The sequence below is a fragment of the Puma concolor genome, chromosome D2, assembly GCF_028749965.1.
Source record: "Puma concolor isolate L17-30 chromosome D2, mPumCon1.1.hap2, whole genome shotgun sequence".
In the NCBI taxonomy this organism is placed as follows: domain Eukaryota; kingdom Metazoa; phylum Chordata; class Mammalia; order Carnivora; family Felidae; genus Puma; species Puma concolor.
This window is the reverse complement of record NC_141677.1, coordinates 54,032,541-54,049,067: the sequence shown is the minus strand read 5'-3', so window position 1 is coordinate 54,049,067 and position 16,527 is coordinate 54,032,541. Positions and strand designations below refer to the sequence as shown.

Sequence of the window (16,527 nt, the reverse complement as noted above, 5' to 3'; positions counted from 1 at the left end):
TACAGCCCTGGTCATATTCCTTAGTGTTCCAAATCTTAATGTAAACCTTTCCATTTACTTTTAAGTTAAAATTTAATACAGCTTTTACACTACATCTTTAATTATCTGATACTCTAAATTAGAAGGCAAAACATAATGATTAAGAGTACAGATAGGCTCTGGGGTAGGCGCCTGGGTGCCTCAGTTGGTTAAGCGTCCAACTCTAGATTTCAGCTTAGGTCATGATCGCACAGTTTGTGTGCTCGAGCCCCACATTCGGCTCCATGCTGGCAGTGTGGAGCCTGCTTGGGATTCTCTTTCTTTCCCTCTCTCAGACTCTCCCCAGCTTTCTCTCTCTATCTCAAAGTAAATAAAGTTAAAAAAAAAAAAAGTATAGATAGGCTCAGAGGCCAAATGGCCTATGTTCACATCAAGCTCCACCACTTACTATGTGCCTGGAGCTAATGACCTAATCTATCTCTACCCCAATTTCTTCATCTATAGAATAGGTATGTAATAATGGTACCTCATTTGCTTTTTGTGAAGATTAAATAATACATTTAAGTGTTTAAAAAAGAGGCACACAGTAAATGTTCAATAGATGTTAGCTATTACCTATTATCTACATGATTACTTTTGCTTTGGGAACAAAGATCCTAAGAAATTATTTTAGAATTAATATCATTGTTTATAGAATTTGATAAAAATAAGAACCACTCTAAAGGTACAACAATAAGGAAATAATTAAACAGGATGAAAATTTTATACAATGCAATTGGAACTTCATTTAACAAATATTTAATACTCAAAATTTAACATGTTGAATAGCAGAAATCCTTTCAATAAACATTCAACAAATAAAAAATATTTGTCATTTCTAATCTAAGAATTAACTAGAATTAATGTCAATTGTGATTGTTCTTCCGTAGTAGGAAACAAGTGTTTTTCTCACCTCTCTATTCTTCTATATTTAAGTTTTCTATAAAACAAAAAGGGGTTTACTTTTCATTAATTCAGTTCAAAAAGTACTTATTGAAAGTCTGCTGTACCCAAGGCATTATACTATGTAACACGGTCGAAACTAACCAGGTATGTGTTGACAATCATAGGCCTCAGGGACAATTTCATTAGACCTGCATTTAAGATGTTTATTTAAAATATACATACTAACACATATATTCACAAACAACTAAATAACATTGTACAGCATTTAAAAAGTCCATGGCGTAAGAATTCAGACACAAGAAAAAAATACATATATATATGAATATACAAATATATCCACCTAGAATGCTGTGTTCTAAGATGCAAAGATTTCATGGAGGAGGTTAGACCTAAAATGAGAATTGAACGATAGGTAATATGTGAGTAGGTGGAAAAATAAAGACGGGGTAATCAATCATGGTAAACATAGGCAGAAAAGAACATGGCACTGTGAAAAAGGCAAACAGTTTAATCTGAAGGATGTACTAAGTAGTAGGAATTCTTTTTTTTTTTTTAATTTTTTTAAATGTTTATTTATTTTTGAGAGACACACACAGAGTGAGCAGGGGAGGGCAGAGAGAGAGGGAGACACAGAATCTGAAGCAGGCTCCAGGCTCTGAGCTGTCAGCACAGAGCCCGACGTGGGGCTTGAACTCATGAACCACGAGATCATGACCTCAGCCAAAGTGGGAGGATTAACCGACTGAGGCACCCAGACACCCCTAAGTAGTGGGAATTCTATTATAACTCTTAGATCAGTTCATCTTTATTTGGACAGTGGCCTGGGAGTGACCAGATCCTCCTCTATGATTTCGATCAAAGTTGGATCTTCTCCCCAAAAAAGTTCGCAAACACAACTGTAATAGACACTTTCTCTCCGAGAACTGATGACCAACTACAAAGTTGGAAAAGCAATATAGCATCTTCCATTCACAGGTACATTGCCCCAGAGGGGTACAACTGATCCAAACTGGTTCAATCAGATACACTCTTTCATGAATTCTGAATTGGAATTCAGAGACAGTCAGCTATATGTACCAACTGACACATGGAAGCTGTAGGTGGTCATCCCCCACTAACTGCAGAGAGGAGAGAAAGCTCCACTTCAGAGGAAAATGAAGACAGAGAGAAGCAGAAAGGAGAAAGAAACAGTCTTCTACCTCTTTGTCTTTTAAGAAGCATGTCTGTCTTAAGAATTTTTTGAGATACCCAGAAAGCTTTCATTCTTTTTTTTCCAGATTTCCTCAAGCTAACTCAATTTGGTTTGGTACCTACAACGACGACAAATCCCTAAGACGCCTATCCTTGCACACATTTCACACATACACAAGCATTTCTTAAAATTATAAGGTTTTAAAAACCCCCTCATCTGACCCACACACTAGAGTACATCTTCCCAACTGAATACGTTATAGGCATATATAATGATCATCTCTCAATCTAACTTTCTGGTTGTGCCATGACATAAAAAATGTGGGAAGCATTACCACAAAATAATCCATAAATAAGGGTCCCATAAAGGCATAGGTTAAGTTAATAGACACCTGAGGAAATGAGCATGTCACATGTCAAATGGGGTGGGGGGAGGAGGAGGAAGAGAAAGAGGGGTAGGAGGAAGAGGAGGAGGAGGTGAGGGAAGAGAAGGTGGAAGAGGAGGATCAGCAGCTGCCGCTACCATGTAGCTTTTACACAGTACTTTTAATTTTTCCAAAACATCCACAACACTGTACAGCTAAGTAAAGAATTTGGGATATGCTAAGTATCTTAAAATACCACCGTCAGGTAGCTAAACCAAGTAGGTATCCTGAATATCCAAAGCAAGTGAGTTTCTAGCAACTCCAGAAGAAAAAAAAAAAAAAAGTATAAACACAGAATCCAATTCCTTGCATCACAGAATACTGAAAAAGATTTCTTATTTACAAAATATTCACCTTCCGGGGCGCCTGGGTGGCTCAGTCGGTTGAGCGTCCGACTTCGCTCAGGTCACGATCTCACGGTCCGTGAGTTCGAGCCCTGCGTCGGGCTCTGTGCTGACAGCTCAGAGCCTGGAGCCTGCTTCAGATTCTGTGTCTCCCTCTCTCTCTGGCCCTCCCCCCGTTCATGCTCTGTCTCTCTCTGTCTCAAAAATAAATAAATGTTTAAAAAAAAATTAAAAAAAAATATTCACCTTCTGTGTTATTTTCCCATGAAATATTTCATCTAGTTTGCCACATGCATTCTTAGAATGCTTTACAAAATAATGCTCAGGTGCTTCCTCTTAATTCAACTGGAGACATTCAGTTGATACTCTGTCAAAGAATTTTTTAAATGACAAAGTTGACAGACCATAATTTTTTTAAAAAAGGATACAACCATATCTTAAAGGATTATACAACCTGTCAAAGCATCAAGATCAGGCAAAGGCAAAAAATACAGGATGATATTCCCTCTATTTCTGATTTTGAATTTTATTTGCCTTGTTTCCCTCCATATGCAATTTCTGTGACTGGTTCTCACTAACAGTATCCTGTTCCCATGCATAGGCAAGAGCCTAGTACAGTCTGTTAGTTAACATTATTTCTTATAACTAGGGTAAACATTCTATAACATTGACATTAACGCTTACTGTTAATTCTGGGTAACAAAGTGCGATGCTAATCGCTAATGGACATCCTCTAGAGTGCAACCTAAATTGATAATCGGCTAACACAGATTTGCAATAGACTTCCTCCTTCCTGTTTTTACACTCCTGACCAGAGATGTCTCTTCCTGTTGACTTGTGTTACTTGGTAAAATGCAAAAGATGAGAAATGGAAACACCCAATACATACAAAATTGTATTTGTCCTCTAGGATTACAAATTGAAATGCTAAATAAATTTTAATTGAAAATGCTTAAAGCAGATTAATGACTGCAGATGTAGACTGCTTTCTTAGACTTTGGAAAGTCAAACAAAATATGTTAAACTGTCTAAAGCAGATCTAATGTGATGTCTGCCTAATAGCTTAAAAGATAATCTATATACTGGAGAGTACTATGCTAAGTGAAGTCAGAGAAAGACAAATACCACATGTTTTCACTTATATGTGGAATCTAAAAAACAAATGAATAAACAAACAAAAAGCAGAATCAAATCTATACTTTTATACATATACAGAACAAACTGAGAGTTGCCAGAGGGGAAGGGGGGGAAGGAGGAGGGGCAAAATGGGTAAAGGAGAGTAGGAGATACAGGCTGCCAGTTATGGAATGAATGAGTCATGGGAATGAAAGGTACAACATAGGGAATACAGTCAATGGTACTGTAATAGCATTGTATGGTGACAGATGGTAGCTACCCTTGTAAACATAGCATAAGCATAGAAATGTTGACTCGGATGCTGTACACATTAAACTAATATGTCAACTATACTCAAATAATGATAATAACAAAAAACTTTTTAAATTAAAAAATAGGTAGAATCACTGGGAACCCCCTGAAAAAGGAGCAATGAGGTGAAGGTAGCCCCACCAAATAAAACAATAAAGTCTCTATAATTGAAAGTATGACTAGACATATAGACAATGAACAGAATGAAGAATCAAGAGAAAGACCCACCACATATGAAAATTCAATAAATGATAATGGCAGCATCTCAAATCAAGGTGAAAAAAATATGTTTTTTAAATAAAAAGTGTTAGGATAGTTGGACTGCCATACAAAAAAAAATTTTTTTTAAGTAAAACCAGGGCACCTGGCTGGCTCAGTTGGAAGAGCGCAAGACTCGTGATCTCAATCAAGGTCATGAGTTTGAGCCCCATGCTGGGTGTAGAGATTACTTAAATAAATAAATAAACTTAAAAAAAAAAAGATAAAACCTGGAGCCATTCATTATACCATACCCAAAGAAAATTAAAAAAAAAAAAAAAAAAAAAAAAAGAAATGTAAAGGTAAAAAATAAACCATACAAATACCAAAAGAAAACATAGGTAGATTTCTCTATAACCTGGTACTATGGAAAACTCTCCTATGACTCAAAATCTAGAAGAAAAAGATTGATAAATTTCATTTTCATAAAAATTAAAACCTTTGACATGGCAAAAAAAAAAGGCAAGCATAGTAAAAAACAAAATAAAAAAAATGTTTCCAATAATGGCAAAAAAATTGTGAAGAATTTTGAAGTGGATGAAAAGGATTACTCTTACACATTTTCTGTGCCTTTCACTGTCTGGCCTATTTCACATCTCTATACATTGAGGAACTGATAGTAAAGCAAGTTATTCTTGTTCATGGAAATACAAAACATTTCGGCCTGTGGAATGCAAGTAATTACTGCCCTGCAGATAGTCACCACTTATGTCTCTATTTATAAATCTATTTCAGCATTCCCAAATGCCTATACTGTTTTCTGCCATTGTTTTTGAAACCGTTGTTAATGCCTTATTAGATCCCTCAATAATTAACAAGTTAAATAAAACCTTTGACATGTATTAATTTTATATCTGTATGAGAGTCATGATTTTATCTTTTTTGGAAACTATCTTTTAAGTTTTGGAAGTTTCACCAAAGTGCCCAGTGGATTCGCCTGACACAGTCAGGAAACTGGACTGCCAGAGAATTGTACCTCACGAGCTGCCTAAGCTTAGACACCTCTTTTCTTGGATCCCAGAAGTAAAACCCAAGTGGAAATACACATTTAACTTTGCTGACTCTTACTTCTCTGCTTGTTGTTACTGTTTCTTCTCCACAGATTGTATGTTTTGGTTTGATTTTTAATTACTGCCTGGCCAATACATTATTACCGTAAGTGGTAACAATGACTAAGAATTTGGTTTCATGGCTTAACCATTTATTTGGTGATCCCAAACATGGATGATAGAGATCTCTTGGGTAAAAGATAAAAGACACACTCTGGCTTGATAATCTTTTTTTGTCTATTTAGAATTTTATGCCCACCAAGAATAAGTTTTTGGTATCTGGACCAGTGAGGTTTTTTGTTTGTTTTTAAGCTCTACAATTCATGTCTCTAAACCGGTAGATGAAATCATAGACACAAAGCTATAAAGCTCTGTATCTGCAGTTCAGAAACTTTTACCTCTCATTAAAGGAACTCTGTTTTCACTGGCTCAGTGGTTAAAAATAATAACAAGTATTTGTATAAATAGATTATAAAACTCCCAGAAAACAAGTAAATTAAACTTCTTATTGTTTATTTAAATGTGTTAGACTTAATAAATTAATCTTACAGGAATTAACTTAGAAATATTTTTAAATTTTTTCATTTTTATTTTTTTAAGTAGACTCCATGCCCAACATGGGGCATGAACTAAAGACCCTGAGATCAAGAGTCACATGTTCTACCAACCCAGCCAGCCAAGTGGCCCTAAGAAACATTTAAAAAGTCCAAGTTCACATAAGTAAAGTGCAACTTTGACACAAGTCTAGTTTAATAACTCTGCTTTAAGAAAAAAGCTATTTATTTTCTCTGATTGATCATTTTATTCTAGGTTTTTGTTTTAGGTTTATTCTAGGTATTTTATTTTAGGTTTGTTTTTCCTAAACGCATAAACATTTACTTTTCAGATAAGCTAACATTAGCCTATATAAATATTTTATTTAAATAGCTAAAATGTAAATTTGTGTTCAAGTAAGTTGAATCATTGTTCTGACAAACTTTTTATTACAACATGTATTGACACGGATTTCCAAGATCTTTTAGGTAGCTTATAACTTTGATATTAAGGGGCACCTGGTTGGCTCAATTGGAAGAGCATGTGACTCTTGATCTCAGTGGCGTGAGTTAAACTAATAACCATTGGTCATCTAATTTTTTTAAATGGTAGAATTTTAGAAGAGGGATTACTACCCATAATTTACTCTATATACTGTTGTTTCTTATTTTTATATGCTATAGACAAGCCATATTTGGAGGATGTGTTAATAAAAGTGTTCATTTTTGCCACTTTAAGAAGGTATAAAAGGGACATTAGTGTCTGCAGGGAGTTGTATTGGGTGTGCCCATGAGCTTTGCCAGTCTGATAAAATGCTGGTTGTATGTAACAGACAGTTCTCAATGTTCCACCTCAGTGTTTCAATGTGAAATGTAAATTAAATATAGTTTTGGTTAAAAGTTTAAATCATTACCAGGGGCGCCTGGGTGGCTCAGTCGGTTGAGTGTCTGACCTCAGCTCAGGTCATGATCTCACAGCTCATGAGTTCGAGCCCCGCGTCAGACTCTGTGCTTACAGCTTGGAGCCTGGAGCCTGCTTCTGATACTGTGCCTCCCTCTCCCTCCCTCCCTCTCTCTCTCTCTCTCAAAAATGAACAAACATTACAATTTTTTTTTAAATAATAAAATAAAATGAAATTTTGCAACATTTGCTCAATTTTATTGGGTTTGCTTCCTTGGTTTACCAGTTAATGACATGCTTATAATATGAAAGGTTATTCTTTATCTTCCGTACAATTTGCCTAGGTAGCAGCAGTGGGTCTATTTTGCCAAAATAATTTTCTGTTCTTCACTGGACTTTATTATATTCTTGATTATTTAATAAACAATTTTCCTCTCACTTATGAAAGAACTAAGGTTCTTTACAATCAAGTCACCTATGTTTATTTTTTAAATATTTCACTTTCACTTTAATTAAATACCCAAGTATTGCTTCTCAGACAATATCTGATAACTGTTTTGATTTTATTTTCTTTTATTTACTTATTTATTTCTGAGACAGAGACAGAGCATGAGTGGGGGAGGGGCAGAGAGAGAGGGAGACACAGAATCAGAAGCAGGCTCCAGGCTCTGAGCTGTCAGCACAGAGCCCAACACGGAGCGGGGCTCGAACTCACAAACCATGAGATCATGACCCGAGCTGACGTAAGTCACTCAACTGATTGAGCCACCCAGGCGCCCCAGTTTTGATTTTGTTTTCTAAAATTTGGAGCCTAAATAAAGAAAAAAAAAATAAAACTTTCAAGATATGTTTTACACCTAAAAACTGTCTTTGAGATTTCCCAGAGCAACTCTGTAAGAGCATAGTTAGTTGTTTACTTTCAACTTACAAAAAGATATGCTAGAAACAATTAGGTTTGTTGTACTACTGTAGTAAAACTTGCACTGGAAAAGTCAAATTAGAAGAGATGCTCAGCCTTCCTACATTAAATTTGTATAGGTAAAAAGTGTCATAATACAAACATTTCTGAAATTGTGCTCTTTATGGGAAGTCCCTAAAGATTTGTCAATTTGCTAGCTGTGATTATGTTTCCACTAGCCAAAAATGTTTAAAATAGTAATGCACTGTACATTACAGAAAATTCCACCATTCCAATATTAGTTATAGTAATAAGTTAAACATAACCACTAAATCTAACATGGATAGTTTTTGTTTTACTCTGATGCTTGCCTAAATTAGCTCTGCTAAAAGCTGTAAGTCAGAGTTTGCGTCTTCAATAATGAAGGACAGTATTATAGCCTCATGCTACTTCAAATTATTGACATTCCATAAAATACACTTTTTTTAAGTTAAACACAGAATAACTATATGACCCAGCAATGCCATTCTTAGGTATATACAAAAATATATATATATATATATATATATATATATATATATATATATATATATATAGAAACCAGTATTCAAACAAAACCTTGTACATGAATGTTCATAGCATATTCGTAACACCCAAAAGACAGAAACAATCCAAATGTTCATCAATTGATGAATGGATACACAAAATGTGCAATAGCCATACCACAAAACATTGGTCAGTCTTAAAAAAGAAAGAGGTATTGATACATGCTACAACACTGACGAATCCCCAAAACATCATGGAGTGAAAGAAGCCAAACAGAAAGTCACATAGTATATGCTTCTATTTAAATGAAATATCCAGAATAAGTAAATCCACACAGAGACAAAGCAGAATAGTGGTTGCCAGTGGCTAAAAGAAGAGGAGGAATGGGGAATGACTGCTTTTTCCTTCTGCAATAATGAAAGTTTTGGAATTAGACAGAGGTGATGGTTACACTTTGTTAATGTACTATAAATTCAGTACTAAATGTCACTGAATTAAACCTTTAAAAATAGCTTATTTTGCTTTGTGAAATTTACCACTATTAAAAACAAGAAGCTTCCAGAACTCACAAAGCTGTTTCCTAGTAAAACAACCATACTTAGTAAAAATTATTTAAAACAAAAAAAAAAAAATTCTAAAGTCTCTGGAGGTTGTTCTAAGAGCATACAGCAAATGAAGAAACATTTATTCAAGAAAATCTACTAAACGCTTGATAAGAACAGTAAGTCTGTGGCCCGTGAACCATGACCCACATCCTTCCTCTGTAACCCCCAGCTCAGCATGATAGAAGCTCCATCCTGGGTGGGTGTGGCTAAGAAGGCAGGGCTTCCTCTCCCCCTAAGTTTCAGTCAAGGGTGGAAAAAAAGGACAGACATCCAGCATTTCCCATCCTCCCTCCCACCAACTTTGTGTTCCAGGTAAGTGTGGCCAAGAAGGTTGGGGGCTCCCTTCTACCCAGTCTCCCTTCCTCCACTCAGCCCCATGAAAGGGTCACAGAACGCAGCCAGGAATATTAGGCTCCTGACTGCCTCACTACAGCTCACTCACAGGACAGAGGCTCTGAGCACACCAGAATTTACTCCCATATCCAGAGTCCTGCTCTTAAAGCAAGGGTGTCTAAGAGAAGCAAGCCACTGTTCCTAACCCAGCTTACAATCAAGTTGGAGAAGTGGCTCCCACAGGGAGATACAGGAGGTAAGTGCAGACAGCTGCAAAGCTCTCCACAAAGAAAGCGACTTTATTTAAAACAGAGTGTAGAGAAGTTCAAACATTAAGGGCACTCTTGAAAACAATGGTGATTTTGGTAGCACACAATTGAAACAGGAGGCTCACAGGTCGCCTAGTTTACCAAAGAGAACTAGGGAAAGAAAAGATTGAGAGCCCTCCTGCAGTCAAAACACATCTCAGACACTGGCCTGAAAAACCTCCACTGCACTCAAACACATATTTGTACAGCATGCTCACAGCAGCATTATTCATAACAGCCAAAAGATGGAACCAATACTAGTATGTATTGATGAATGATAAACAAAAAATAATGTATACATGCAATGCAGTATTAGCCAGCCTTAAAAGGAAGGAAATTCTCACACATGCTACAACATGGATGAATCCTGAAGGCATTATGCTAAGTGAAACAAGTCAGTCACAAAAGGACAAATATTATATGATTCCATACATATGAAGTATCTGGAGTATTCAAATTCATAGAGACAGAAATAGAATGGTCATTGCCAGGGGCTGGTGGGAAAAGGGAATGGGGAGTTAGTGTTTTAATGAACACACTTTCAGCTGGGGAAGATGAACACATTCTGAGGATGAATGGTAGTGATGGCTACAGAATAACTGTGAATGTACTTAATGACACATTATATTTAAAAACTGCTAAAATGGAAAATTTTATACAATGTATATTTTATCATAATTTTGAAAAACAGGGGTGCCCGGGTGGCTCAGTCAGTTGAACAATCACCTCTGAATTTTGGCTCAGTTCATAATCTCATGGTTCATGAGATCGAGCCCCAGGTCGGGCTCATGCTGACAGCCTGGAGCCTGCCTGGGATTCTCTGTCTCCCTCTCTCTCTGTTCCCCCCCCCCCCCCACATGCTCTCGCTCCTGCTCTCTCTCAGTAAATAAATAAAAACTTTTAAAAAAATAATAATTTTGGAAAACAAGATACAAAACTGAAGATTAGAAAATTAGAGGATTTCACCCCCTAGAAAAATCATTAAGCCAGGAATAAATGTAAAAACTAGAGAGATAAATAAAAAAGTTATACCATTTATTCCTTTGACATTTATTGAGTACAATCTGCTTAGATGGGTTCTAGCTGCTGGAGTGTGCAATAAATCCCTGTTACCTGAGGGTGCATTCATCTCCCAGCTGCTGAGGACTCCCAGCTGCACCCTCCTCTGGAGACCAACAAGTGGGAGGCATGTGGAAGTCATGCCACACAACACACACACACTCTAGGGGCAACCTGCAGCAGATAAGAAATTTGTGGAGATGAGGGAAAAGAGAAGCCCCATGGCTCAAAGGAGAACAACTCCCTGATGTCATTCAAGCTCCAGAGCTACCCTTAGACTCAGGTGATAGTATCAAGAGTTACTACAATATATTATCTAAGCTTTCTAGTTTTCTACAACAACAAATTATGAGATAAACAAAGAAACAGGAACTGTGAGTCATACAAAGAAAAAGAAACAGGCCCCATGAGATGGCTCAGATGTTGGATTTCACAAAGGCTTCAAAGTACTATAATTCATAATAGTGAAAAGAACTTTACTTAAATTAGTAAATGAAGGTATGATGACAATGTCTAATAAAAGACAATATTGATAAAGATAGGTATTATTTCAGGGGCATCTGGGTGGCTCAGTCAATTAAGCATCTGACTTTTGATTTTAGCTCAGGTCAGAATCTCAAGGTTCATGAGATCAAACCCCACATCAGGCTCTGCACTGACAGCACAGAGTCTGCTTGGGATTCTCTCTCTACCTCTCTCTGCCCGTCCCATGCTCTCACATGAGCACAGCTCTCTCCCTTTCAAAAATAAACATTTAAAAAAGAAATTATTTTTAAAAATGGAAATTCCAGGGGCACCTGGGTGGCCCAGTCAGTTGAGCGTCCGACTTCGGCTCAGGTCATGATCTCGCGGTTCTTGAGTTCGAGCCCTGCGTCGGGCTCTGTGCTGACAGCTCAGAGCCTGAAGCCTGCTTCAGATTCTGTGTCCCCCTCTCTCTCTGCCCCACTCCTGCTTGTACTCTGTCTCTCTCTGTCTTTCAAAAATGAATAGACATGGGGCGCCTGGGTGGCGCAGTCGGTTAGGCGTCCGACTTCAGCCAGGTCACGATCTCGCGGTCCGTGAGTTCGAGCCCCGCGTCAGGCTCTGGGCTGATGGCTCAGAGCCTGGAGCCTGTTTCCAATTCTGTGTCTCCCTCTCTCTCTGACCCTCCCCTGTTCATGCTCTGTCTCTCTCTGTCCCAAAAATAAATAAACGTTGAAAAAAAAATTTTTAAAATGAATAAACATAAAAAAAAATTTTAATGGAAAGTTTGTAGTCGAAAATCAGCAACAGAAATGAAAAAGGCATTAGAGGATGTCAACATTAGATGTGAACTGGCAAAAAAAAAAGACTATTTGAAAACAGACTAATAGAGATTATACAATCCAAAGAACAGAGAGAAAAAAAAAATGAAGAAAATGAACAGCACCTCAGACAAATGTAAATGCCATTAAGCACATCAACATATACATGATGAGGGCACCACAGTAATATTTTATGATGGTAAAAAAGTCAGAAAGAATGTCTGAAAAATATTTGATGGAATTATGACTAAAATTCCCAATATGCTAAAAAATAATAATCTGGACATCGAAGATAACCAAGGAACTCCAAGAAGGATAACACAAAGAGATCCATACCCAAGCACATCATAGTAAAAATAATGAAAGACAAATAGAACATCTTGAAAGTAGTAAGAGAAAAACCACTTATCACATACAAGGTTATACCAATAAGGTTAACAGAAACAATGGAGGCCAAAAAACAGTGGGATGACATATTCTAAGTGCTAAAAGAAAAAACTGTCAACCAAGAGTCTAATATCCAACAAAAGTGTCCTTGAAAAGTGAAGGTGAAACAAGAATGTTCCCAGATCAACAAAAACTGGGAGAATTAGTTAACAGCAGACCAGTCTTACAAGAAAAACTAATGGAAGTTCTTCACAATCAAAAAAGTGAGCCCAGATGTCAATATAACCACACACACACACACACACACACACACACACACACACACAGAGAGAGAGAGAGAGAGAGAGAGAGAGAGAGAGAGAACACTAGTAAAGCTAACTGTGTAATTATAAAAGATAGTATAAATAGCATCTCTCTTAACTGACTTAAAAAGCAATTGCAGGGGCGCCTGGGTGGCGCAGTCGGTTAAGCGTCCGACTTCAGCCAGGTCACGATCTCGCGGTCCGTGAGTTCGAGCCCCGCGTCAGGCTCTGGGCTGATGGCTCGGAGCCTGGAGCCTGTTTCCGATTCTGTGTCTCCCTCTCTCTCTGCCCCTCCCCCGTTCATGCTCTGTCTCTCTCTGTCCCAAAAATAAATAAACGTTGAAAAAAAAAAAAATTAAACCCCTTTCTTTAAAAAAAAAAAAAAAAGCAATTGCAAAAAACAACATGTGCATAGTTCTATTTGTGGGCCTAACATACAGAAATGTAATATATTTGACAGTAAGAGCAAAAAGGAGGTGTAGGAGCAAAGCTGTATTGGAGTAATAAAATGACACAAGATGACATCCTACAACCCAGCAAAAAATAAAGACAATCAGAAATGGTAATTAAGGGTTAATATTGTTGTAACAAACTCCATAAATACATACTTGCTCTTCTTTCTTCTCTCAGCTTCTTTAAAAAACAGGAAGTTATATAAAGTAACAATTACAACAATGTACTGTTGGGTTTGTAACATACATAGATGTAAGACCTATAACAAAATAGGACAAAAAAGGGAAAGAGAAAATAGAGATATAAAGAATTAACATTTCTGTATTTCACTGGAATTAAGTTAGAATAAATCTGAAGTTGATCCTGAGAACCACCACTAAGAAATAGCTTTTTAAAAGATACTGAAAAACACCATTAAATTAAAATGTTATACTGGAAAATATTCACGTAATAAAAAAGAGTGCTGAAAAAAGGAACAATGAAGCAAAAAGGAAATGTGACATATAGAAAATAATAAGTAAAATGTCAGTAAAATAAATATAACTAGGTAAATAACAACATTAAATCCATAAATGGATTAAACGAAAGGCAGAATGTTAAAATGGGTGACAAACAAGATCCAACAATATGCTATCTATAGGAGGCAATCTTTAGATTTAAGTATAAAAACAGGCTGAAAGTAAAAGTACAGAAAAGGACATATGATGCAAAAAGCCACCATAAAAAAGCTAGTGGCTTAACTAATATCAGACAAAATAGACTTTAAAACAAGTCTACAGATAAAGAATATTTTATGATAGTAGAAAAGTCTATCAATCAGGGATATATGACAATTATGCACATACAGGGAACACCAACAGGGTCCAAAACAACACAAAATAAAAGCTATCCATTATCTAACAATGGACATTCCTCTCAAGTGCACATGGAACATTCTCCAGAACAGACCATATGTTAGGCCATAAAAGAAGCCTCAATAAAATTAAAAGAACTGAAATTATTCAAAGTATGATTTCCAACCACAATGTAATGAAATTAGAAATTAATAGAAAGACACTTGAGAAATTCACAAATATGTGGACATTAACACACTTCTAAGTAACCAATGAGTCAAAGAAGAAATCATAAAAGAAATTTTAAAAATACTTCAGGACGAAGTTAAAGCAGTGCTCAGAGGGAAACTTATAGCTGCAAAAGCCTGTATTTAAAAATGACAAAGATCTCAGGGCGCCTGGGTGGCTCAGTCGGTTAAACAGCCGACTTCAGCTCAGGTCATGATCTCACGGTCCGTGAGTTCGAGCTCCGCGTCGGGCTCTGTGCTGACAGCTCAGAGCCTGGAGCCCGTTTCAGATTCTGTGTCTCCCTCTCTCTCTGACCCTCCCCTGCTCATGCTCTGTCTCTCTCTGTCTCAAAAATAAATAAACGTTAAAAAAAAAAATTTTTATAAAAAAAAAAAAATGACAAAGATCTCAAATCAAGAGCCGAAGTTTCCATCAGAAGGCAGCAATAGAAAGAAAACTAACACAACACAAGCAGAAGAAAGGAAATAATAAAGATTAGAAATGAAATAATTAGAAAATAGATAAAAATCAATAAAATGAAGAGTTGTTTGGTTTTTCGAAAAGATCAACAAAACTGACAAACCTTTAGCTAGGTTGACCAAGGAAAAAAAGACAGACTCAAATTACTAAAATGCAGAATGAAAGAGGTCATTACTACTGACCTCACAGAAATAAAAAGGGTTATAAAGGGAATGCTATGAACAACCACATACAACAATTTGATAACCTAGAAGAAATGGACAAGTTTCTAGAAAGATACAAATCTGATTCAAAAAGACTAGAAAATCTGAACAGATTTCTACAAGAAATTGATTCAGTAATCAAAAATCTCCAAAGAAACCATATGGCTTCACAGATACCAAATATTTAAAGAATTAACACTAATCCTTCACAAACTCTTCCAAAAAAGCGTAAGAGGAGGGACACTCCCTAACTTATTCTAGGAGACCAGCATTACTCTAATACCAAAGCCAGATAAAGACATCAAAAAGAAAACTAGACTTTTATTTCTTGCGAATATAGATGTAAAAATACTCAACAAAATTGTAACAAACCAAATCCAACAGCACAGTAAAAGGATTATACACCATGACCAAATGGGATCTATCCTAGGAATGCAAGAGAGATTCAACATTAAAAAATTTAAAAAAAAAACAACAAAAAAAATCAATGTACTATATACCACATGAATAGAATAAAGGCAAAAAAAACCCACATGGTCATCTCAGTTCAGGGAACACTAACCAACTCACTCTCAGATACTATTCTCATACCAAAACCAGACAAAGGCATCCCCAGAAAATAACAGACCAAAACCTCTTATGAATATACATGCAAAAATCCTAAACAAAATACTAGCAAACAGAATCCAGCAACATATAAAAAGGATCACACGGTATGATCAAGTGGGATTTTTCCCACAAACACAATGATGGTTTACATCTGAAAATTAATGTGGTATACCACATAAATACAATAAAGGATTAAAAACCACACAACCATCTTAATAGATGCAGAAAAAGCATCTGAAATATTGAACATTCTTTCATAATAAAAACATTCAAGAAACTAGGAATGAAATGTAACTTCTTTGACATAATAAATGGCACCGTGAAACTTCCACAGCAGCGCATGAGAGTGCCAGTTGTTCAACCTCACGGATACATGGTATGGTCAGTGTTTTTAATTTTAAACATTCCAATAGTGTGATTCACTGTTGTAGTTTTAATTTGCATTTCTAACAATTAATGTTGTTAACCATCTTTTCATATACTTATTTGCCCTGTGTGTACCTTCTTTGGTGAAGTATCTAAATCTTTTACCCATTTTTTAATTGGATCATTTGCTTTCTTATCTAGGCTCAAAGACTTTTTTTATACAGTGTGGACACAACTTATTTTTTTTTATTTTTTTTAATGTTTATTTATTTTTGAGAGCGAGAGAGAGAGACAGAGCATGAATGGGAGAGGATCAGAGAGAGAGGGAGACACAGAATCTGAAACAGGCTCCGGGCTCTGGGCTGTCAGCACAGAGCCCGATGCAGGGCTTGAACTCACGAACCGCGAGATCATGACCCGGGCCGAAGTCGGACGCTTAACTGACTGAGCCACCCAGGCGCCCCACAACTTATTTTTTTTAATGAGATATGTGATTTTTCACATATTTTCTACCTGCCTGTGGTTTTTCATTCCCTTAATGGTATCTTTGATATCCACATGTTCTCAATTTTGATGAAGTC

General features: G+C 36.4%; 1 protein-coding gene across 5 annotated transcripts in view; it reads right to left on the bottom strand.

Annotated features, from left to right (window-relative positions):
- Positions 1-16,527, bottom strand: part of EXOC6 (exocyst complex component 6) — a 234,594-nt gene that overhangs the window by 196,392 nt on the left and 21,675 nt on the right. For 3 of the 5 annotated variants that reach the window (XR_015241737.1, XM_086680383.1, XM_086680381.1), the window contains exon 2: positions 10,857-10,976. The exons of the other annotated variants lie outside the window; for them this stretch is intronic. Coding sequence is in view for 2 of the 3 variants with exons in the window: in XM_086680383.1 (XP_086536509.1) it covers positions 10,857-10,976 (120 nt within the window). In the remaining variant the exon portion in view is untranslated. The remainder of the gene's footprint in view (positions 1-10,856; positions 10,977-16,527) is intronic. 5 annotated transcript variants of the gene reach the window in all.